Here is a 24412-nt window from a genome sequence, read left to right as displayed (position 1 = left end):
GCTGGTTTGTCTTTTCTCTTACAATAAATATTGAAGCAATCATGAGATTTATACAAATTAATGGATTTATTTCTGATTTTTTCACATGCTTCTTAATTGTTTCTTTTTTTAAAATGAAAGATTTTATTTATTTTTAGAGAGAGGAAGGGAGGGAGAAAGAGAGGGAGAGAAATGCTACTGTATGAGAGAGACAATGGCTGACTGTCTCTCTCCCACACCCCTAACTGGACGCCTGGCCTGCAACCCAGGGAATCGAAATGGCAGCCCTTCGGCTCGCAGGCTGGCGCTCAACCCACTGAGCCACACCAGCCCGGGCCTTCATTACTCCTAAAGTCTAGTAACAGAGTTTGATTTAGGTATGCATACATTTTCAGAAGTAGTATCATGCTTCTACCATACTCTTCACTTCATAGTTTGTAATTTTAGCCCCACAGTACATTGCTTTATCATAAATTCAGTAATGAGAGACAGCATTATCATATTGTTTTAATAATGCATTAAAATTGATAAATTAATTATATTTATTATACCTGATTTTATTTTTGACTTATGGCTTTTACAAATGTACCTTACAAGGTGTGTTTTATAATTTATGTCTCAATGGTTTGTATAACTTTCTTTAAGGTGCAAATTAACACATTTACTTACGCTGGAAAACAGAAGAGTTAAGAAGAATGACTTGGGTGATGGGCTTGAATAATAAAAACTGCCACTGCCAATTAAGCTGTATGTCAAGAATTTGCCATGAATTTAAGGCACTAACTCTGCAACTTCAAAGGTTTTTTTTGACAAAAGGCTATTTAAATAAAAACATTTTGTCAAAAGATATCTTAGGCAAAGTTTATTAAAATCTTATTTTTTCAACCCCTTTCGTTGTATAGATTTAAATAAAGTACCCCTAAATGAAAGAGTAACATGTAAGACATCAGGTATTTGTACGTACTGGTCAGATCTTTTAGGTGTATTTCCCGAACACTGAAACCCTGACGGGGTAACCTATCTAAGTCAGTGCTTTTTAATCCTTTGCTTTAAAAAAAAATTTAAATGATAAGTCATTAAATATAGTTTGATGATAGATCACTGTGTGATTTTTTTGGTCTATTATTTGAAAGAAGTTGAAAGGATTTAATATCATTTCTATATTAAAACTCTCCACTCTGAAGTACTTATTTATATAAACAAGGTTTTTCAGAACTTTTATTTACAAGATAGAATACATTCAATTCTGGTAATTACTCATTCTAGTAATAAGTACTTATCAACCTAGGATATCTGAAATATTTTTAAAATATTTTTTGAAAAGACATATGTTAGAATGATCACTAACAGAACTGAAAGATAAAAACACAATACATTGAGGTGGAAACCATGTGGGAAAAGTGGAATGTCAATCATCATAGTATCAGTCAACTATTTATTGTATGTGTGTTGTCTAAAGCAATAGAGTAGCTATAGTACATTTTTTCTCAGTTGGACTATACAGCAATTTTAAGCTTTGGGAATTCTTACACTTTAAAGAAAGTTCTGGAAACTCAGGAAGATCATGAAGTAACTTACCTTGGGTGACTTAAGGGACCACTGTTAGTTAGGCTTCCATTTGCCAATGAGAAATGAAGGAATGAGGTGTATGTACCACATGAAAATATAACTCAAGAGCTCTTTTTCAAAAATGTTTATATTTTCATAGTATGTCTGTTAACATACATAATTCCAAAACTGGAATAAGGCTAAACACATAATTTGGAAATCTTTTTTCTTCCCACTTCACTTTATAGGATTCGTAATTATCTTTACCATAAAAAAATTAACCTTTAGAAACCAAATCTTTAAAGACTATAATATAAACCAGTATATGGATCTGAAAAAATTTTAAACGCTTTTCCTTTATAACATTTAGGTCCCTTCCTAGTTTTGTGCGCAGAATGCTGTGAGCCTGGGCTGTGGGACCGGCGAAGACCTGTGTGAGACAGAACATCTGTGTCATGACCGACACTCTGGCACCACAGGTTCCTTAACTGCTGAGCCTCAGCACCCTCACCTGGGGGTGACGACAGTGCTGACCTCCCATCACCACCGAGGACACGCAGAGATTATGCATCCAAAGGGACAGCACAGTGCCAGGTGTGGTGAGCTCAATGCAAATGATTAGGAATGCATTAAAATATCTCTGCACGTGAGTCTCTGGCCACATTGCCAATGAATACTTTTGGATAAATCCTAGAAGTACAATAGCTCAGGATATACGATCATTAAAAGGTCATTACAGTATGCCAACCAATTTCCCCCAGAAGTGAAGCTATGTGTATCAGAGAAAGAGCTCACCTTTTGGGTCGAGGGAGGCCCATGGGAGTAAGATTAGGGTCTGGCTTAGGAATGGTTTTCCGGATGCGAATCTGTGAAACTTTCTTTGGCCTCTTCTCGGGCTCAGCCTGTTTTTAAGGGTCAAAAAGAAAAACAGTCAAATTATAAGACATTTTGAATATGAAAAGTCCCCCCTTTCATTGACCCTCAAGATATCACTTCCTTGGTTTAGAGATCACTCTAGTAAGTCGTTTATGACAAAGCTTCCCCTCCTACTCCTGCCACCAGTGTTTTCAGCAACTACCCTTTTTTATACTATTAAAAGAGAATTGTGCAATCAGTTCAGATATTGAGTTATTAATATCTGTTGGAGACAGATGTTGCAAAATTGAAATATACCATCATTCGCTCATCTTCTTTGAATGCATGAAGCAGCTCTGTGGTCTAATTCTCTAGGCATTGTTAAATTCTATCGTCAAGGAAAAAGGATCCAGGAAGCAACGTAGATGAAAAGATCCAGGGCCCTGGTGGGTGTGGCTCAGCTGGTTGGAGCATCGTCCTGTAGACTCAAAGCTTTGCAGGTCTGATTCCCGATCAGGACACATGCCTAGGTTGCGGGTCTGGTCCCTGATTGAAGAGTGTGGGAGAGGCAGCCGAACAAGGTTTCTCTCTCACATTGATGTCTCTCTCCCTCCTGTCCCTCTCTCTAAAATCAGTAAGCATATCCTCAGGTAAGGATTTAAAAAGCAAAAAAAGAAAAGAAAAAGAGAACAAAGAGAGACTCAGGGTATCCTTTAGTGGCCAAAGACAAAAACCTCTTGGTTTTGGTCATCTCTGGTACTCAGTGGCCCACCTGTACCTATCATGGGATCTGTAGTCACTGGTGGACATCTCCTGTGTCACTGTCACCCCACCCCACCGGCACTTCACACTTACCTCTTTCTGTTCTGGAGGGCTGCTTTGTGGATGGGGGCATGGTGCCGCCACACCATCTAGTTCATCTAATCCAGGAACCTGGAACTCAGAGGCTGAAAGCAGGAGCTTGCTCACAGCTGAGTCTGTTACCAAGCAAGACTTTGGTACCAAGGCGGGGAACGGAGGCTCTAGCCTAACAGCACAGAGAGAAAAACAGAGAAGAAAATATAAGAGGATTCACTTATTACTTCAGCACATTCAACTTAATACCCAGACTAGGGTTGAAGCCTTTTTCCAGAAATGGCATTTCAAGTCACTTCTGGACCCGGCCTGTGCCTGCATGTATAAAAATTTACAAGAATGTGGTCAGTCCATTTCATTGGTATGGAGTGATGAAACAATGTAGAAAGGAACAGATTTTTTGGAAGGGAGAGAACATCTAGTGAACAAAACAAATGAAATGTACTCGGATGAGATCAATCCTATCCAGGCACTGAAGCTGGCTAGATGACCAAGAAATAGCCTGAGAAGGAACTTACGAGTACAATGAGCTGGCTGGGTGATTCTGACCCCCCACCCCCACCCCATAATCTGGTATTGATTGCACATCCTTACTCGCTACTTATAATAAAACACTTTTGAATCTAAGATTCAATCTGGTTTAGAAGGAGAACAAGAGCTCAGATTCACACTGTGCCTGATCCATACCATCGGCTAGTATATTCCCTCTCTCTCTATCTCTGTCTCTTTTGCTAGTATATTCCCTCTCTCTCTCTCTCTCTCTCTCTCACACACACACACACACACACACACACACACACACACTTTGCAAGCCCTCATGTCCCAGGAGTCATTGTACGCTTACCTCATCTGACTGCCGCTGGTGGTGTACGTAGCTTCCATGCCTGGAAGAGGCACATATGGTAACATGGCGTGGCTGAAGTGAAGCAAAAGTACAAGAGCAATAGGTTAGGGCAGTGGAACAACAGCAAAGGTTTTGATGTCATTCAGGTTTGGCACATGACACTCACTCAAAGCCCTAGGAAGATAAGAAATGTCATTCACTGAGAAAGCTGAAAGCCTCCCCGTCAGGAGAATTATGTTCCCATCACTGGAGAAGAGGCAGGCCGAGACAGGAAGATTGTTTTCTAACTCGAATGGAAAGAAGGTAGAAATAAACATAGGACAGTAAGAGGAAGGAGGGGAACGAGAATGATCCTGACTCTTACCCTTTTAAATCAAGTTGTTGAACAAAAATTACAGACAAAAATCTTATACTACACCCAGCCCTATATTAACTCTATTAAAATAAAACCTGCCAATTTCTATAACCTTATACAAAATTATGAAGAAAACCTTATTTTCTTTAAAGCTAAGTTCCACATAAAACATGGCTATGTGGAAGAAAACTATTAACAGGATGGTTGGTCCCTTAATAGTGAATCTTTTACTTTTATGGATGGAATGATAGTTTTAATAATCGCTTAAAGATAGATGAATACACAATGTTGGAAAGCTTTTTGTGCCTCTTAAAGTAAAACCCGAATCGGTTTCTAGTGAATTTAGAACACAGTACACTATGATGACCATATAGTCTGATTCCTCTTAGAAGAGAAATTTGTTCAATGGCTAGGAAAAACACAGATAGTTCTGATTTTTGGGATGCAACTCAGTATTCTCTGAGCAGGAGTACAGATAAAAGGAAAGTAAGGCAGGAAAGTTAAAAAAAAATGGCTGACCAAATCCGAGGTCGGGAGGCCTCGGTTCTAGGTTAGCTCAGCTGAAACACTAACCAGGTGAGTGATCTGGTTAGAAAAACTCTATGTGCCTCAGGCTCATCATCCATAAAAAAAGGCAAAAAAGATGCCTGTCCAGCCTATAATACAGAGTGCTGGAGAATAAGGCTCAAATAAGAAAATGCTATGGAAACAAATTGTTCTAATCTTTGTTAATTGAAGTCTTGCTTTTGGGGGCTACCCAGTTTATCACACTAAACATTTCTAAGTGTTTTTAGAAAACCAGAAAACTTCTAAATTCAAAGCCAAAGCATATGATGCTAAGGCACGTTTAGAGCCAATGAGAAGAAAAAAACCCCACAAACAGTATCCCTTCACCTTCCACTTGAATTAAAAAATACAATAAATTTAATTTTAAAAACTAAAGAAAAATTAAATTAAAAATTAAAAGAAAATGCCAGACATAGAAAGTAAGGGAGAGAGAAAATATTCTACACCAGAAAACAGACGACATTTCAGGTGGGAAAAGTTCTGGAAGAGGGAAGAGCGGGTCACACACATACCTTCCCAGGGAGAGATGAGTAACTACATTAACCTCCTACATTAACCTCAGGAACGAACAGTTTAAAGAAGGAAACATGACAAAAGCTGTGTTTCACAGATATAGAGAAAAATTACGAGATCGTAAAAGCACACTGACAAACTAGACAATAAAAGTAGTACACCACCATTTAAAACAACTTGACTCATTCTAATGTATTTTTATGGCTGCATTATAAGAAACACATGTTTTTCTAGGACTTATAATAGTAATTCATCTTTCAATTTAAATCAGCTATATTTAGGTTCTGGGGCATTTTTCCAAAAACCCTTTATTTATTTAGTTTTCTGTTAAGATGCCTGGAGAACTTCACAATATGCACCAGCACCTTTTTAATGACAGAATGATTCTGTGTAAGAGACTGTCCACATACACAAAACTCCTGGACTATTTGGAATTTTAAGGCTTTTTAAACTATAGCAATGATAGGGGCAAAATAAAAAATATTTCAAGTTTCTTTCATCCAAAGGATTCCAAAAAGGAGGATTTATCTATTATGACTAAAGCAGATCTTTGGGGGTGTAACTCTTGGATTCTTTTTTTTCTCCTATTTTCAGTTAGAAGGTAAAATAATACTGGTGAAATTTTCTTCTTTGTGGTCAAGCCATAAGAACTTTTTTCCATGTTCACTTAAAATTTGATAAATTCTACATCCAGAATATGTAAATGCCAATCTTTGAAGCCTCTCTGCTCCAGAAAGAAATGCAAAGGTTCATAAACTAGATCTGGTGATGCCTACATAATTAATTTATTTAAAATGTATTTCTTCTGTATCATTTACCCACCAAACCCTGAATTAGCTGCAGGCTGTATAATAGTTTATGAAGAAGTTATAGTTACAAGCCATTATTTGTCATTACTTAAGAGTCTTTAACTTGTAATGGTGTTTGTTTTTTGCAAGGTAAGTACAAGAGGAGAAAGGAGATTCAAAAGATTTGGTGGTTTGCAAAATGAATGGACAGAACAAAGAATGGTACAAAATAAAGGCTTCTGCAGAAAATACAGATTCTGCAGGAAATTAGAGGGGTCTACACTAAAGACTTACTGCCTTATTTTCTCAGCAGAGATTTGGCAAGGTACAAACAGAAAGTGCAGACACAAAGATTCCAAATAGCCCTGCATTTCCAGTAGTACCCCTCTCCTCTCCCCAAAGGCAGGAAGCAAACATGGGGCATTTGCAGACAGGGGACAGTTTACCTGCTTGTGGTGCCCAGAGATGGCTGTCGCTTGCTGTGGGTGGAATGAAGAGCGGAGATTTCGAAGGGGCAGGCGGAAGAAGGTCCATGCTGGCTCCAAAGTGACAGCACTCGGCCCACCGAATAGGGCAGAGAACAGAAGATCTTGTCTGCTATGGAGGCTGGAGACCTTAACCCTTTCAAGCCTTGTGTAAACTGGGTCATGAAGAGCCTCTGCATGGTAGGCATATGACTGGAGAAGCTCCGTTTTTTTGTCCAGATTCGATAACATCCAGGGGAACAAAGTGCTAGGAGTGTGTGGAGGCCAAGGACGGAGCAGCCTGCTTTCGTCTGGACTATGGCGGTGCCTCCGTAGTCTTGGAGAGGAACTGGAGGCTGTGGAGGACCCCGGCCATGTGCCCGGCTGTGGAGGCCAGTGTCTTCCCTGAATGTGGCCACTCCAGGGCAACCGTGGGACAAGAAGAAAGAAAAGGTCCACTTGGGAGGCCGAGAAGGGCACGGGGCGGCCTCTCCTAAGGCAAGCCTCGCCGGAGCACAGTGCTCGGGAAAAGTCCTCGGGGACTCAGCCCCGCACTCGGAGCCTGATTTCACATTAAAGGATACCGGGAAGGTCTCAGAACCGAACAGCAGCAACGGCATCTTGTTGCTCAAATCTATGAAGCTCATTTTGATGGCTTCGAGTGGATAAAGTGTCAAGGGCTTACTGTTAGGCTTCTTATCCCATCCACTAGCTGTCAAATATGGACTCAGCTGCATTGTATTGTATGAAAACCCGTCTAGGAGCCTTTTATATCTGAGCCGCTTGTAGCTTTTAGCCACTGGAAGAAGTTCAGAGGAACACCGCCGATACCTTAGCTTCTGGGTCTTTGCGGCTGGGGCCAGTTTGGAGGCGAGGATGGAGAGCCTGCTGAGTAAGGCTGATTCTTTGGTAGGCTTCCTGACATTCAGGCTCCTTAAGAGATGGCACGGAGCAGCCTTCTGCTTTGGTATGTGGCTAACTAAGCTCCTGGCAGGTACTGTTTCGGGTTCCAGTCGTGTGGGTGCAGACACAGCACGTGAACTGAGAAATTTGTGTGCTTTTGTGGGGATGGTTTCAGAGGAACTCTTTAAAAAGGCAGAATTTCTGATTTTACTTATCTTTCTCCCCATGTTGACTTGCTCCTGACAGGAAACTTTCTTACATGTCCGATGAGGCTGCTTCTTTAAGGGAAGCACTCTTTTCTGGTGTGAAGTGTCCCCAAAGGCACCATACAGTTTGTCACACCTAGCAGAACTGGGGTTTTGTGCTTTCTGGGGGGCACCACGAAGGCAAGGACCTATGCACAACTCAATACCCCTTTTTAATGGGTGACGTAAGTTTTCCTCCTTTGGGTCTTTCAACTTCTGAAGCTGTCCAGTACTGCTACCCTTGGCCGGCTTTGCTGGGGTGATTTCTTTAATCATGGTGTACTTACATTTGCGATCCTCAGGTCGGTTCTCATTTTTCACCTCATTTGACAACATATTAGATGATGTGCACTGTGCCAATATCGTATGTGCTTCTTCTTGATGTATACATTCCTCTTCCCTCTGCAACATGTAGTCCAAATCCCTTTGGCTTTGTTGTTTCTCAGCATCACCAAGCATCCTCAGGGATTTTAAGTGTGTCTGAGACATGTCACTCATATTATCACCATGGCCATCCTCTCTGGTAATCATCTCCTCAGATTCCTCCCCAACGGGTAAGAGATCCAGGGGCCCCCTCTGATGTTCTTCAGTTTCTTCCCCTCTCACTTTAGTTTCTTTTTCCATCATCAAAGGCAAAATTTTCACACCGATGTCAATGCTGTTTCCTTCCCTGGGATTACTCACATCCCTTGGTGCTCCGTCCTTCGTCTCTGGCAGGACTGTGGAGTCCTCTACATCTTCATAAAGCATTTCACCATCTTTTGGTTTAAAAATATTTTTCAGGTCTGTTTCTTCACCATTAATGTTAGCTTCTGAATTTTCTTGAGAAGGCAGGTCTAAAGGCATTATCTCAATGGATTTCAGGCTCTCTGTGGGAACAGAGTTCTCATCTTGGTGTCTAGAAGACACCAACTCTTTTGAGGAAATTTCAAAGGTATTTTCCTGGTCAAACTCAGGATGTATATCTAACTTTGATCTTTCAATCATCCCTAGAGATGCTTCTTTAACTTGCTGTCCGTGATGAATATGATTTAAAGACACGTCAACTCTATCCAACATTCTTACATTTGGTTCATGATCTGCAATAGATTCTGTCTCACTGGCAGAAGAGTCTGGACACGCTTCCATTTCACAGTCTTTTAATGATCTGCAGACTTTCTCTTCACATGATTTTCTTATTTCAAGAGATTCCACTGCAGAGGAAACAGCATCTGGGAAATCAGAATCCTGGTCAATCTTTCCTACAAATGCAGCATTCGTGTCTCCTGTCTGAGACAAGGCACTCCTTGAGGTTTCGGTTAACGCCAGTCCACCTTGCCGCGCACCACCATCAAGTGTGCCAGATGCTCGTATGTCCAGTACGCCTTCTGTAGGCTTATTACTGCAGTCTGTGCAGACGATGTCCGCCATACCATCGGTGGACTCCTCACAACTAGAAGTCCTTTCAAAGGCTCCTTTTAAACAGCCTTTTTTCAGACTACCAGCAGACAATTTGTTATTGCCTGAGCTGAACGGCAGATCCTTTGGGTTGCGGCTTACCTTTGTGTTAGGCTCTGTGATGGAGTCTTTCTGGTCACTGCCCAGTGTCTCCTTCGCTATTTTATCTTCACTTCTGCGTCCATCTGGCGTGTCTGCGTTACTCTGGCAGTCAAGGACTTCATCTGTCTTCTGATCAAGACTTTTAACTGCCTGGTTCATGTTTTTAAAATTGGGGGACTTAGCAGTAGGAGACTGGTCCAACAGTTTTTTAGGATTTGGAATGTTTACGGATTGGTTTAATTCTTGCGTGGCATAATCAGAAACGTTATATTTACAACACACAGTCTCTTTGGGTGTATCCTGTTCCTTTAATTCTCGCCCTTCCACACTGGGTTGGATGTGATTAGTGGTGTGAATGGTTTTGTTTGAAGCTTCACTATTTAATATACCTGCTGTCCTTTCGTTTCCAATCTTATGTCCTGGAAGGCTGCCTTTAGTTTCTTGTCCACTAAGTTCCCTTTCCTGCAATGTATAACTCGCCTTATGGGTGCTGTTTTCCAAGGAGTCTTCTCTTCCTGGAGAGTGGTGGTTGCTGTGCTGAAGTGCATTTTCATACTTTGTTATCAGAGAGTTTTCAGCTGCCTGGGTGGTTCTGCTAGACTCAAAAGCAGCACACACAGAACACGTGCTCTCTTCTTGTGCATTTTTTCCTTTACAGTGGCAGCTACAGAGGTCTTGAGATTGAACATTTTGACATTCCGTCACAGAGACCTCTGGGGGCAAGACAGCTGCTTCTTTCTTACTTGGGAGAAGTCTGGAATGTACGTCTTCTGTTCCTGAATCAGCCATTTTGTTTTTTCTTTCTGGGTCTCCTGGTTTGACATTCAAGGCTGGGTTGTTTGAAGAAGCACCACAGGTTTTGTCACCTGGTGGGGAGATGTCATCCATTTTTGTCTTCATGGGAATGGTTTGGGTATCAGCAGTGATACTGGCTCCATCCTCTAATGGAAGGTGATGGTTCTGTTGGGAATCCTCGCTTATTGCTAAAGGCATTTCTTTGTTAATTGGCAACTTTGCATGGTCTTGAGAATTAAGGGACACTTGATTTAAAACACATTCACTCTCTATTTTGCTTAGAGCCAGTTGGTCAGTACAAGGAGGGTCATTTATCTCACAGGCACTGCTCTGTTCATCTAAACGTGGAATATTGTCCTGTAAAGTCTGTACAGCTTCTTCTGACTCCGGTCTGTAACCAAAGTCTAGGGATGACGACAACTGAGCAGTATCTTTTTTGGGTTTTGATTCCTCATTTACAGGACTTATCTGGTCCTCTGGCATGAAACTCACAAGGGTTTTTTTTTCCATCATAAATTCATTATATGATGCTTCATTTAACTGGGTATTGCCTTTCAGATTTCTCTGCATGCTGACTGAGGAATTAGGGTCTTTACCGTAAATCTTTTCACTTAACCTACTGGGCTCGATAGTGGTTGTCTGTTCTGGCTCTTTGGGCTGCATCAAGGAAGAAAAACTGGTCAAGGTTTCTCTACGGTCCTCATGGTTTGTTAAGCTACCTTGAATGTCTAAAGTGATTTTCAAATCTTTTTTTTTAAACATTATTTCCATGGATTCAATAGAAGAACTGGGCGTTAAAGAACCAGAGCTGTCTGTGTGGATACTGCCTTGAACGCAACAGTGATTGTGGAGATTTCCTTTTAGGGAGGCCATAGTCTTTTTTCCTCCAGAACAATGACCTGTGGCAGCCTCTTCTGGCTGCATGGCATTAACAAGAAAGAGTTCCCCTCTTTCACTCCTGGGGTTTAAAAACTGTTCTTCATTTTCTTCTCCGGAAGCCAAATTCTTGCCCTGATCATTCCCATCAAAACAGGAATTGTCTGTCTTTTCAGCAGATCTCTTTAGCAAGCCATCACCTTCAAAACCACATTTTTCTAAGGATGTTGTTCTGGATTCTGGACCAGGCAGACTTGATGTGAAATATGAAACTTCAGAATTTTTTCCTAAGGGTTCTGCAACATCTACATTTCTCATGGGTCTGGGACTGCCCTGTGCAGAACCGTGCTTTTCATTATGGTGGCCAAGAATCTGTTGGTGATTGTCATCTGCTTCACAGACAAGGTTTAACTTACACAACTCTTCCTTCCCATTGTCCACTTTGGAAATGGCACTGTTCCCTGGTAATAATGACAACCAAGAAGAACAAGTTTTTAATTCTTCACATTCTTTTTCTTTAGGAGTTGCTTCTGTTAATCCAGGGTCCACAAAGTTTAAAGCCTCTAGGGAAACTAACGTGCTGGTTTCTGAAACCTCATCACTGGTCATGATTTTGTCTACTTCTGGGTAATCGCTGCACCCAGCGGAGAGACCTTTACTCACATTGCCATTCTTGTGTCCTTCATTATTATCCGTCTTAGTCCCATTGACCTTCATACCTTGTACTTCTTCAGTAGATTTTAGTAGAGTTTCAGTTGTAATTTGTACATTTCCTTCTGCACAAGAGAAATAAATCCAAATCAGCATATAACCATAAAAAAACCATTTGTTTTACCTTCATGAATTTAACCATGCAACAAATGGCAACAACAAAAATATCTAACTCAAAAAGAGAATTGCAAAGTTACTGCACTATAACATCGGTTTTGTTCTCTGCAGAGCATGACAAAGAGCCAAAAGTGTACCTGGAACAAACAGGCAATTGTGAACAAATGCCTTTCTCCAAGTGTTACTTAAATGTACTTACTCAGCTAAACAAAGGACTACAAATGAAGACACATGCCTAATTCAGAGTGTCAAGAACCTTCTATTCTAAAACATTAACAAAGCTAACTTACAATATAACAGTTTATATTATTAGAATACCTTCTTATTACTTGAATAATTAAATACTACATAAGTCATAAATAAGTTACCCCTTATTGAAAAAGAATGGTCATCCACAAAACCTTAATTGTAAATGACATTAATTTGTAAGTTGAATATTCGTCTTGAACACAATTACCTGGAACAACTGCCTCCCTACAAGACTGGTCATGAGCTGGTAATCATTGAAGCTAAGTAATAGGTACATGGGGATTTAGAATCCTCCCCACTTTTGAATAAATTTGAAAGTTTCCATTATAAAACATTAAAGACCAAAAAAACAAAACTCCCTTCTAAGCAGAATCCAAATGCAATGCATAAAGGAGTTTTACTATACAGAGTTTCTCTAAAATTCAAGGTATAGGGTACAATATTAAAAAGCTGGTGTGGCTCAGTGGATTGAGTACCTGCCCGCAAACCGAAAAGTTACTGGTTTGATTCCCTGTAAGGGCACATGCCTGGGTTGCAGGCCAGGTCCCTGGTTGGGGGCATGCGAGAGGCAACTGATAGGTGTTTCTCTCACACCAAGATGTTTCTCTCTTTCTCCCTCCATTTCCCTCTCTCTAAAAATAAATAAATAAAATCTTTAAGAAAAAGTCTTCATCCCTCTCCCTTTTTAGAAAACAGTTCCCAAATTATTCATGTTCATTTGCATATTTGCTTATGTATGAATGCACGTGGGTGTATAACAGGACACGTGCACTAAACAGATAACACACTATGCAAATAAATCTAAAGCTCTAATTCATTAGAATATAAACTCCATGAGGGTAAGAATCATGTTTATCTTGAGCTCTCCTCCTAACTAGAGTCCAGCATATTACCTGGTACATAATAAGCACTCAGTAAATATCTGTGGAATTAATAAGTGAATATAGTTAGTTCAAATCAGCAAATGCTATTAATAGCATCTTCCTAGGGCCTTCCCTACCCTTGGTAGTGAGAGCAGCGATTTTGAAAGAGCAACAACTTGGAGCTGCAGATGGGCTGGGCGCCGTAATGTTACTTACCTCTGAGTCTGTTTCCTCCTTTGAAAAAGAGGGGGAGTATACTTACCTCTGTGCTATTTGGAGGATTAAATAAAGTAAAACATATAAAACACCACCTGGTACAGTGCCTGCCATTTAAGGAAAGGTGCCTTTCCTTTGCTCTGCTCTCTTTCATTATTTTACTGGACCTGAGAATAGTTAAAATGATACACTTAATAACTAGACTAGGACACAGTGTTCGAAAATATTTGGAGTCAGCACATGTTAGATAGATAAATGAATACTGGATTCAGTAAATTTATACAGATACAAATCACTGATGAAAGGCAGCCTTGAAATCCTAAGGCCTCACAGGGTGCATAGCTTTTTGAAACTAGCCTACTTTCCTTATCACAGCAGACCCTATGTATGAATTTCCAAGCAAGCATAAATACTCCGAATAGTTTCATTTTACCTCCCCAGTGAACGCTGCAGTATTCATCAAATCATTCATGTACATTCCGGGCCTGTCTACTCTGTTCCTGTACCATCCTACTTGTATATGTCATTATATCTGCTCAGGAAAATGCTGCAACTCTTCATCCACCCCCAAACTGTTTACTGTGCAAGACACTTAAGGCAAAACTCCCTGAGACCCCTACCTGCTGAAAGAATACCTGTTCTCCACTTAGTCCTGAGTCTTGAGGAGGACGTAGGGGAGCAGCCATTTCCCAGGGGGTGGGGCAGAAGGTTGGGTGGGGAAGATGTACTGGGTACAGCTTGAAAGCAAAATGACACTCTGCCCACTCTTGAACTTTAAAGGAGAGTTTGGGGCAATTTCACGTTTATTAGGAAGTTTTCAAAAGGCTATGGAGAAAGGGGGTACCTACTTCTCAGGATTTGTACAGATTAGATGAGTTAATACATGTAAAGCTATTACGAGTGTTAGAGTCCATGCTTGGTTAGTGCTAGCCACTCCCTGGATTCACACTCTTTTGTATTCCCCTATCAAAAACCTCTGTAATGCTGTGTCTCAACTATTTGTTTAATGTATCATGTCCATAGGACTGGAGCTACTTGAAAGAAAGAACTAGATCCTAATTATTGCCATTCACTCAGTACTGGACACTGACCCTGGCACATGGCACATGGTAGATAAATAACAGATCTGCCTAAATGAAGAATTAGAAGATTAGGGAAGTTGTTAAAACTATTAGGTATCCTCATCTCTTGCTAGTGTGGTTCAGTGAATTGAATACCGGCCTGAGAACAGAAATATCGCTGGTTCAATTCCCAGCCAGGGCACACCCCTGAGTTTCAAGCCAGGTCCCCAGCTGGGGGCCCGCGAGAGGAAATCATCACACATCAATGTTTCCCTCCCTCTCTTTCTCCCTTCTTTCCCCTCTCTCTAAATATAAATAAATTATCTGCACCCCCATGCTCACTATGGCATTATTTACAGTGGGCAAGACATGGAAACAACCTAAGTATGCACAGGTAGATAAATGGATAAAGAAAATGTGATGTGTGTGTGTGTGTGTGTGTGTGTGTATATATGTGTGTATATGTATGTGTGTGTATGGTATTTATTTTAAATTACTAGCTATGCCGGAGAGTGAAACATGTATCCTGGGAGTTAGGGGCCCATTTTAGATGCACAGGAGTTTTGTGACCTCAACTAAAGATCATGGGCTTGTGGTTTTATAATAACCATTTTAAAAGTGCTATGGTTGCAGAAATTGGCAAATCAATCCTAAACCTCATATGAAAATGCAAGCAACACGTAACAGCCAAAACAATCTTCAAAAAGAACAAAGGTGACAGACTCATACTTCCTGATTTCAACACTTACTAGAAAGCCACAGTAATAAAGACTGTGTGGTACTGGTCAGGTGGCTCAGCTGGTTAGAGTGTCGCCCTGAGAACCAAAAGGCTGTGGGTTTGATTCCCAGTCAGGGCACATACGTGGTTGTAGTCAGGGTCACCAGTTGGGGGCGTGTGAGAGGCAACAGCTCTATGTATCTATCTCTTGCACATCGATGTTTCTCTCTCTCCCCCCTCCCCTTCTCTCTAAAAATAAATAAATAAAATCTAAAATAAATAAAAAAGGACAACATCAATAAGTGAATAAACAACCCACTGGCTGGGAGAAAATCATCTATTTGATAAGGGATCTTTATTTAGAATACATCAAGAATCTTTACAACTCAACAATAAAAAATAAGTTTTTTATTAAATAAAAAATAAACTAATTTAAAACCAGGCAAAGGGAGCATAACTCTCCACTCCTTAAGTGTAGGCTGTGCATAGTAACCTCCTTCCAAGGAGTACAGTGTGGAAAGGGGGCAAGAAGAGTAAACTTACAGTGGAGAAACCTGCTAAATATAGACTTACCTTTTAACCCAGCAATTCCATTCCCAACTCAAGGAAACTGAAAACTTTTGTCAACGCAAAACCTGTACACAAATGCTGACAACAGTATTATCATAACAGCCAAAAAGTGACAAAAACCAAATGCCCATCAACTGATAAATGGATAAGACTGAATATTAATCCGGCCACCAAAAGAATGAAGCACTTATACACACTACATGGATGAACCTTAAAATCTTTATGCCGAGTGAAAGCAGTCAGCCACAAAAGACCACACATTCTAAGATTTCATTATATAAATTGTCCAAAATAGGCAAATCTATAGAGACAAAAGTAGAAAAGTGATTGGAAGAAGCCAGGTGTAAGACGAATGACTTAATGGGACATGGTTTCCTTAGGGGGTGATTAATTTAAATTAAGCTGATGGTTGCACAACTCTTTATGTATGCCAAAAAAACAAAACAAAACAAACAAACAAAAAGCACACTTAATTGCATGCTTTAAATGGATTAATTTTATGGTATGGAAGTTTATCCCCAAAAATTGTTTTTTAAAAAGTGCTTACACTTGAATTATAAGTAACATCAGAAAACTCAAGACTTTTTGGGGGTGTTATGGTCATATAACCATAATTTGGAAAAGACATGTGAGGGATTATAAGGATTTAATAGCATTTCTGTCAAAACTTTTCACTGGATCAAAAAATCAGGGGACTAGACCGTGGAAATGAAATATGACATCAGTTCTGGTTTATCCTACATCTCATTCTCAAAAAGATATGTAATGAATTAGAAATACTATAACATTTTGTAAAAGAAAGCTCTCCTGTGGAGGTTCACAAAGGCTGACTAGAGGTAGGAAGACAGTGCAGGCTATGCTACAAGCTTTCATCACCTAAGCTTCTCATGCGCTGGATGTCTGGATTCCCAAGTTACAAATAAATGAAAGAATCCAACTCCTTAACTGGAACTCTAGAGAAGCTTTACTCATAATTGCCAAAACTAAAAACAACTCAAGTTTCCCTCAAATGGGAAATAAACAGCTATGATGCAACCAGACAATAGGATCCTCGCCAGCATTAAGAAGCAATAAACCACTGATACATATGGCAACATGGATAAATCTTAAATGCACCACGCTAAACGACCAGATTCAAAGGCTTCTACTGTATTATTACACTTATAGAACATTCTGGAAAATGTCCAGGGACAGAAAACAGATCACTGGTTTCTCTAAGGGCTGGAGTTGGCAAGGGGGACAGACTCTCTATAAAAGGAGCCTGTGATGTTGTTCAGCACTGGGTGATGGAAATATTCTACATCTTGGCTGCAGTGGTGGTCACGCAACTGTATGTTTGACAACACACAGAACTGTAGGCACACATAAAAGGGTGAATTTTATTGTAGGTAAGTTATATTTTAATTTTTAAAAAAAGAAAAGAAAAAACAAATCAGTTCCCCAAATGTCTAGATTTCTTCCATGTTGTCCACACATGGGTATAGTGCTAAATAATTTTTCAACTTTTCATCCACCAAAGTATAAATTATAGGAAGGTAATGACATAAACAGGGAATACAAAACAGGAAATAGTCATTCCAAAGTATATAAACAAATTAATAAACTACAAGAATCTAGCTGTATTCTTGTAGCAATAAATGGCAGGTACAAAATAGACAGGGGGAGATTAAGAATAGTATGGGAAATAGAGAAGCCAAAGAACTTACATGTTTGACCCATGGACATGAACTGGGGGGTGGGAATGCTGGTGGGAGAGGAGGTGCAGGACGGAGGGAAATAAAAGGGGGAAAATGGGTCAATTGTAATAGTATAATCAATAATATATATATATATTTAAAAAAGAGAGAGTCATGTGATCTAGAATGAGAGAGAGAGAAGGCCTGAAAGTTAGAAGTCCAGCGAGTCACCAGAGCTAGTGGTGCGGTGGGGGGGGACCTGCGCAGCCGCCCAGATCCGAGTCTGCTGGGAGAAGACGGCGGCACAGCTGATGGAGCTGCGGGGGACCTGCCTAGCCACCGGGATTCATGGGAGATGCTTGGGGCTGAACCGCGACCGGGAATGCTGAACCGCAGACTTCTGGTTTTCTAAAAGGCAGTACCTCTGACTGGTGTGTTCTGAAACTAGCCTGGTCTGGCAAAGGGAGGCAGGACTATGTGTTTTGGGTGGTTTTAAAAGGGAGTGGGACTTAACAGCAGAAATCTGCCATCATTCTAAATCTGTACAACCTTTAAATAAATAACCCCTATTTCCTTTTTCTTTTTTTTTTTTTAAAGATTTTATTTATTTATTTTTAGAGAGGGAAGGGAGGGAGAAAGAGAGAGAGAGAAACATCAATGTGCAGTTGCTGGGGGTCATGGCCTGCAACCCAGGCATGTACCCTGACTGGGAATCGAACCTGTGACACTTTGGTTCGCAGCCCGCGCTCAATCCACTGAGCTACTCCAGCCAGGGCTACCCCTTTCCTATTAAAAAAAAAAAAGAATCTAGCTGTATATAAGGAATAAGGGCTTTATTGATAGGTTTCTTCCATCTACTATGATGCTTAACTTATTCACCTAATAGAAACAGAAGCTTTTAAAAGACTGTTTCACTCTGGCTGGGTAGCTCTGTTGGTTGGAGCCTCATCCCAATACGCAAAGGTTGTGGGTTTGATCCCAGTACGGGTACATAGAAGAAGCAATCAACGAGTGCATAAATATGTGGAACAACAAATCAGTGTTTCTCTCTCTCTAAAAAAAAGTCAATCAATAAAGTTTTTAAAAAGATTGTTTTCACTTCAATTACTTAAGAAATTTAAACTCTCTTGTCCCCAGAATTATATGTAAGGTAATTTCTCCCTCCTTGACTGCTTTCACCTCTGCTTCCAAATGTATTTCCATAACGCTATTCCTATTTCTGGTGACCCCCTATTTCAGATTTCCCAAGTAAGCCTTAAGGGAATCGGTACTGTAGGAACTAAGTCACACAGTGATTAGTGGGAACTAATACTTTTTTTATTCCTGGTGCCCATTTCATCTTTCTTCTACACAGAACCTTCCCAAAGCAGCCCAGTTATAAGAAACTCTTATGAAACAAAACTTGATAATGGCAGTTTTGTAGAACATTAAACAGAAAATTATGGAGAAACAGCCACAGTAAAACTCAGAATTAAAGAAAAAAAAAACAACAACTCAGAATGGCAGAAAGGGGGCGACACCAGAGTGCCTGATGGGAGGACACTCTTGCTTTGTGAAATGGCCCCTCAACTAATACCTGTCACTGCTCTCCACGTCAGCTCCACCTAGGTCTGTTTTATAGCAATCAAGAAAGAAGGTATGAAATGCAAAATAGCATCCTACCAATTAAAGACTCCTATTGGTTAACACTAAAGTCCTATTAAAGGATTGAGCTTGTTCTTCTTCCACCTAAATGAGCCACAGCAGACATGACTGTAAAGGACCTTGAAATTCTGTGTTACCACGCTAACTTGGAACACTATGAATGGGACATTATTTAGAGAAGGAAAAACAGTGCACCAAGGGATGACTGTAGTAGCCTAGGTTCACTTGCTAAGCAACTCAGTGCAGGGGATCCAAATTTATTCCTCAGCATATTCATAAGCTTTAATATGCTCAGGACTAGCAGCTATGATTTGGACAGAGTGAAAATTCTGGCAACTGGGGTCCCCTGAGAGAGTATACAATTAGATTTCTAAAAATTATCATTTACTTCTCAATTCAATTAATAAATGATAAGTTGGTAGATGCTTGATCTTGACCTTGGTACAGCAAGCTGAAATGCTGGCCACACTATAGCAGAGCATGGGCATCTGTTTAATTCCAATCCACAGTGGCCACAAGTCCTGCTTTTGTGCTCCCAAGGGCTCAATTCTTTCTCACACCTGCCTTCACAGAACCTTCCTTTCTGCCTGGCTATGACCGGCTGGGAGCCTGTACAGCTAAACTCATTTCCTCCGATGTAACACAGGGACACCTTGGAAAGTTCTTGGGGGACTGAACAGAAGACGACCAAGACCTAGTATCAGTCAGGTCTTGCCAAAAGCTCTAGTAAAACCCCCACCTCAAACACAGAACCGTGCATATGGCTTTGGGGGCGGGGGTGCAGAAATAATTCACTTTAACAGTTTAAGTCATTAAAGAGGAATGGTATTAGGATGGGAAGAAAAGTGCCACAAAGTATTTATCTGAGGACACTTTTCAGAAGAGTCGTCTTATCCATGGCTCAACATGGACCCGTTCTTCAGGGGAGAGTAATTGGGTTAAGTCCGAGAAGCTCGATTTCCTCATATAAAATAACTGTAGTTTTCCTGTTTAAAAGGTCAGTTCAGTTGATAAGTGAAAGTGTAATTCAACACATAGTAACTTTGTGCTTTTAATGTGGGCGAAAATATACCAATACACCAAAGACTCAATATAGCGGCACTGGAGCCCCACTAAAAGATCTCAGGGTGGTGGCACTAAATGCATCCCTTGTAAGGCTGTGAGAACCGGGTGAGACTTACGCACAAAGAGACATTTCTCATCTTCAGAGCTTTAATCTATCCTGGACAGCCAACCATTTGAGCCCAGAAAAAACATCCAGCAGCAGGAAGCAGGGTGATAAACTGGGACAAGTATCCTTTTTCATAAGGTTGATTTGTACTTCCTTTTCTGTCCAGGCAGCCAAGAAGTAGAGTCAAATCTGATATTGCAACAGGGTCATATAATTAAACTTATCTCCTGTGCATGGTCTTCTTTTCTTTTTTTGTTGCAGCTCTGATTACTCTAGATTATTAATCTTAATTATATGATATATACATGTAGTTCTCTCTAAAGTTACTTAGGTATTTTCAGCTTGGGACAGGGGAAGAAGAATCCTGGTTTAGCATGGGCCTCACCTCCCTCCTCAATCAATCAAAATAACTAACTAACTAACTAACTAACTAACTAACTAAAGGTAGTATCTCAGATGCCTGTATCCAACCACTGTTTTGAGGAGCAAAATGAGGTAACAGAAATGAAGTGCCTTTGAAAACTCTCAAGACAGCCTGGAGTGAATCCTTTCTCCCATCCCTGCCTGGGAAACAGGACAGATACCCTGCCTCAATGCTGAAGGTACAGAGTGGATTCCTCCCCTGTCCACGTTAACCCTGCCAAGTAGGCAGTTTCACTCTACAAATTCAAATACAAGATTACACATCAGCAACTGTGTATGAGGTCCAACACATTGTCAGTTGAGAATCATTACAGAAAAAGTGGGACTGGAACTATTCTCATAAATAAAGCACTGTTCTTTAATCCTTGGGGTCTTCATGTGCGTCCACAGGCAGTATCAAGAACTTCTCTAGTCAAGTCCATCTTGCAAGGGCCTATAATCCTTACATTCCCAATGCACAATGGAAACTGTGAAAGAAAACAGTGTGTGAGTGGAAAAGGAAAAGGAAAAGGAAAAGCTCTGAGGGAAATAAATACCTTTGCTCCCCAGACAACCTTCAGGGAAGTCCGTGCATGCAAGTTCCTTGTGCGACCGCATCCGGAGGTCCTCCTGCAGTGAGAAAGTCAGAGGTCAGGGAGGATTCAGATGAGCTCACGAATGCAAGCTATCCTCTGAGAGACTTCTTTATGGCTCCAGAAATCACAAAGATTGGGGAACTGAAGGAAACCTCAAATTTAAATAAATACAATCAATAAAGACTTCCACTTCTCTAGAATTTGAGCTTGAAAAGCCAAGTTTCCCAAGATTGGGAAAACAAAGGTTTAAGATGCTGACCTGCAGACCCATACAAAACCCTATAAATACCTTCTGAATGAAGAAACAAATAACTGCAACATAATTTTAATTTCATTTCAAAGGAAAAAATCAGGGTATCTAAGTCCTTAACCATTCTAGATACATTCTCAATTGTCTTCCACAAAGTTTCTTCCCAAACTTCTTGGAAGGGCTACTTTTTGTCCCTTTTCATCCCTCTTCATAGGAGGAGGGGATAAGGGAAAACACCGTCAGTAACAACCAGTTTCCTCCTACAGAAGGGAACTCAGAAAACTGGGAAGGGGCAACTCGGAATGTGCTCAGCATGGCAGCACGTGGTTTGGAGCCCCATAAGGTTAGAGTTCCATCAGGATCACCAGCTGGGAGACACTGGTAGACCAAAGACGGCGGCTCACACTAAACTTCTGGGTCATTTATTTCCTTGTCCTAAGACTCAAAATTTTTTTCAGTGATTTAATCAGTAAGCACAAGATTCTCACATAGCATTCATCTAAATCTATACACAGTGAAATAAATCATTGTTACAACTTTTAATAATTCTTATAACATTTAAAACATCCCACCAAGAAAAGAAAAAAGAAAAGAAAAGAGAAAAAACATGCAAAAGCTATTTGGGCTTTAAGCAAAGTTCTGTGATGGAACGAGAACCCACGAAGGGGAGAAGACGAAAGCAACGGCAAGTACGGGTGGACACAGGCAGGGATAAAACATCATTACTGAAACTGAGCGATGAGGACTCGCACGGACTATCGTGTGAAAAGCAGGACTATTCTTTCGTCTTCTCATGAAGCTTCAGTGTGGAATACTTTTGCAGAGCATGAACTTAAAAACAAGTATTTCCCAGATAACTTATGGGTAACACTACCAAGTTTGCAAAAAAGTATGAATTCTAGCATGATGCCAGACCGAACATATTTATAAATGGGGAGAAGGGAAAGCTCTTTCTCACCATTGAAGATGGAATTAGAAAATCACCCTTTGGCAATAATAACAGTAAGAATTATCTTAAGAATTACCTCAAACATCATCAATAAATGTTCAAATTAATGGTTAAAAGTTTGAGAAACAGATTTATATAGTCTCAAAGTATTTCCCCACAAGATAGTTAATAATTATAAAGGGGAAAATAGTAACTTTATACTTAGTGTAGAAACCTGGTAACCCCACCTGAACTAAGTGAAAGAAGTTCACCTCCCCAGGAATGAGGTACCCAATGCCGTGTGCCTCCCGAGAGGACACACAGAAAACCAGCATCACTTCTGTGGGTTCCTGCCCCCCAAATCCATAACACATCAGGCATAAAATGCATAACCTAGTCATTAGGCAAATCCAAATTGAGAGAATTTCTACAAAATAAATGGCCTGTACTCTTCATAAGTGTCAAGGTCATGGGCTGAAGAACTGTGACAGAATAAAGGAGACTAAAGAGATGAGACACCTGAATGTCACAAGTGATCCTGAATTTTTCCTAGACTGAAAAAAAAACAAACAAACATTTCCTTTGCTACAAAAAACATCAGTGTGACTTGGCCAAATTTGAATACAGTCTATAGGTTAAAGTACTTAGATCAGTGTTAATTTCTTGATTTTGACTGTGGTCATGTAACAGAATGTCCTTGCTTGCTAGGAAGTACACATTGAAACATTTAGGCATCGTGTCTGCAAAAATATTCTTAAGTTATTCAGAAAAAAAAAGGCAATGTGATAAAACGTTAACGTGAGGAATCTGCTCGGAGGGTATATTGGCATTCTTGGGACTACTTTTGCAACTTTTTCTGTTTCTTAAATTATTCTAAAATAAGAGGTTAAGAAAATATCTTTACTGTAGTTATATTTGATCCTTTTCCCAAAGTGATAGTACTCTTCACTTCTCCAGTTCTCAGGGTGAACGTTTGAGGTGTGTGATTAGGTGCTTTTTAGAATATTTTTCCAGGTTAATGCTTTATGGAGAAGGCAGAGTGCCAGTATAAGATTCCGAGATGAGTCAGACAGCGCTCTGTTCCAGCCTCAGGACTCCCACCTACCAGCTAGCTACACAGAGCTGACAGCAAGCTGACGGTGGAATAAAATGGCAACTGCCTAAACACCTAACGAGATGTCCTGTCAGGACTGGATGCTCCATGAGCAGAAGCTCCTACTATTCATTAGACTTTAGACACCTGTTATTCTATTCTGTGAAAAAAGGCAATGGGACGAATAACAACAGATTCTGCTACGTCACCTCAGGTTACCACCCTCAACTTTTCTGGGCCTTCAAAGAGCCTCTGTAAAGCGAGAGCTAACCCATGCCAGCAGCATGCAGGTTCCTTCACATTCTAGAGGACCCTGGTGAGCTTGTGCAATTAACCTCACTGGCTCTGCTCCCTGGAGGGGCTGCTGGGAAATTAGTCCTGCCCTATCTGCTGCTCAAAGTAAGGTATCCTTAGCTGGAGGCCCCAAAATACCCTGCTGGAGTGTCATGCTGACAGCAAAAGCCATTTCCTCTTCTTGGTTAACCATGATTCCTAACACAGAAGGAGAGAAGCAGAAGCTAGCAGTGCATGATTCCATTCTCCTCCCGCCTTGTTGACTTCTCTCAAAAGGTTCCGAGTTAAGAAAATCAAGTTACCCCTCAGAGAGGGCTGGAACCCCTACAAGGTTTGAGGTTCAAATATGATCGGGAATTGACTGGGCTGAAAAGGAAACACGAGTGTGAGGCTGAGGTCAGATGCAAGGGATCCCCTAACAACCACCACCACCACCACCACGGAGGTGGTCAATCTCCACACCAGGTGGGAGCTCCACCAATCGGGGGGCCTCCAGTGCACAGGAGAGACACTGCAAAGCAGTGGACATACAGCCTAACAATCCTGTGTGTAACTCCTCTCACCCCTCCAGGCCAGCCAATCATATGATGAACACTCACAGAATTATGAGACACAATTTCCTTTTCCTATGATATTTTAGCAGCTAAATATTCTAACTTTCAGGAGGTACAGTCCTAAACATTTCTCTCTACCATCTAGACTTTGTTAAGTATTGACATCTGATCAG

The 24412-nt window shown here is 40.6% G+C and overlaps 1 protein-coding gene across 7 annotated transcripts in view; it reads right to left on the bottom strand.

Annotated features, from left to right (window-relative positions):
- The window catches only part of PRR14L (proline rich 14 like), a 51190-nt gene that overhangs the window by 9928 nt on the left and 16850 nt on the right, over positions 1-24412 (bottom strand). For 4 of the 7 annotated variants that reach the window (XM_045826766.1, XM_045826764.1, XM_045826767.1 and 1 more), the window contains 5 exons: positions 21082-21154; positions 6751-11902; positions 4082-4153; positions 3238-3409; positions 2323-2429 (listed from right to left, as the gene is read on the bottom strand). In XM_045826766.1, coding sequence (XP_045682722.1) covers positions 2323-2429; positions 3238-3409; positions 4082-4153; positions 6751-11902; positions 21082-21154 — 5576 coding nt within the window. Of the gene's footprint in view, positions 1-2322; positions 2430-3237; positions 3410-4081; positions 4154-6750; positions 11903-18614; positions 21013-21081; positions 21155-24412 lie in introns of those variants that run through there. The other 3 variants (XM_045826768.1, XM_045826769.1, XM_045826771.1) reach the window with 3 other exon arrangements.

Source organism: Phyllostomus hastatus, unplaced genomic scaffold (genome assembly GCF_019186645.2).
Source record: "Phyllostomus hastatus isolate PE091 unplaced genomic scaffold, TTU_PhHast_1.1 phas_scaffold_760, whole genome shotgun sequence".
Taxonomy (NCBI): domain Eukaryota; kingdom Metazoa; phylum Chordata; class Mammalia; order Chiroptera; family Phyllostomidae; genus Phyllostomus; species Phyllostomus hastatus.
The sequence above is the reverse complement of the archived record's forward strand: the minus strand, read 5'-3'. Positions and strand labels throughout refer to the sequence as shown.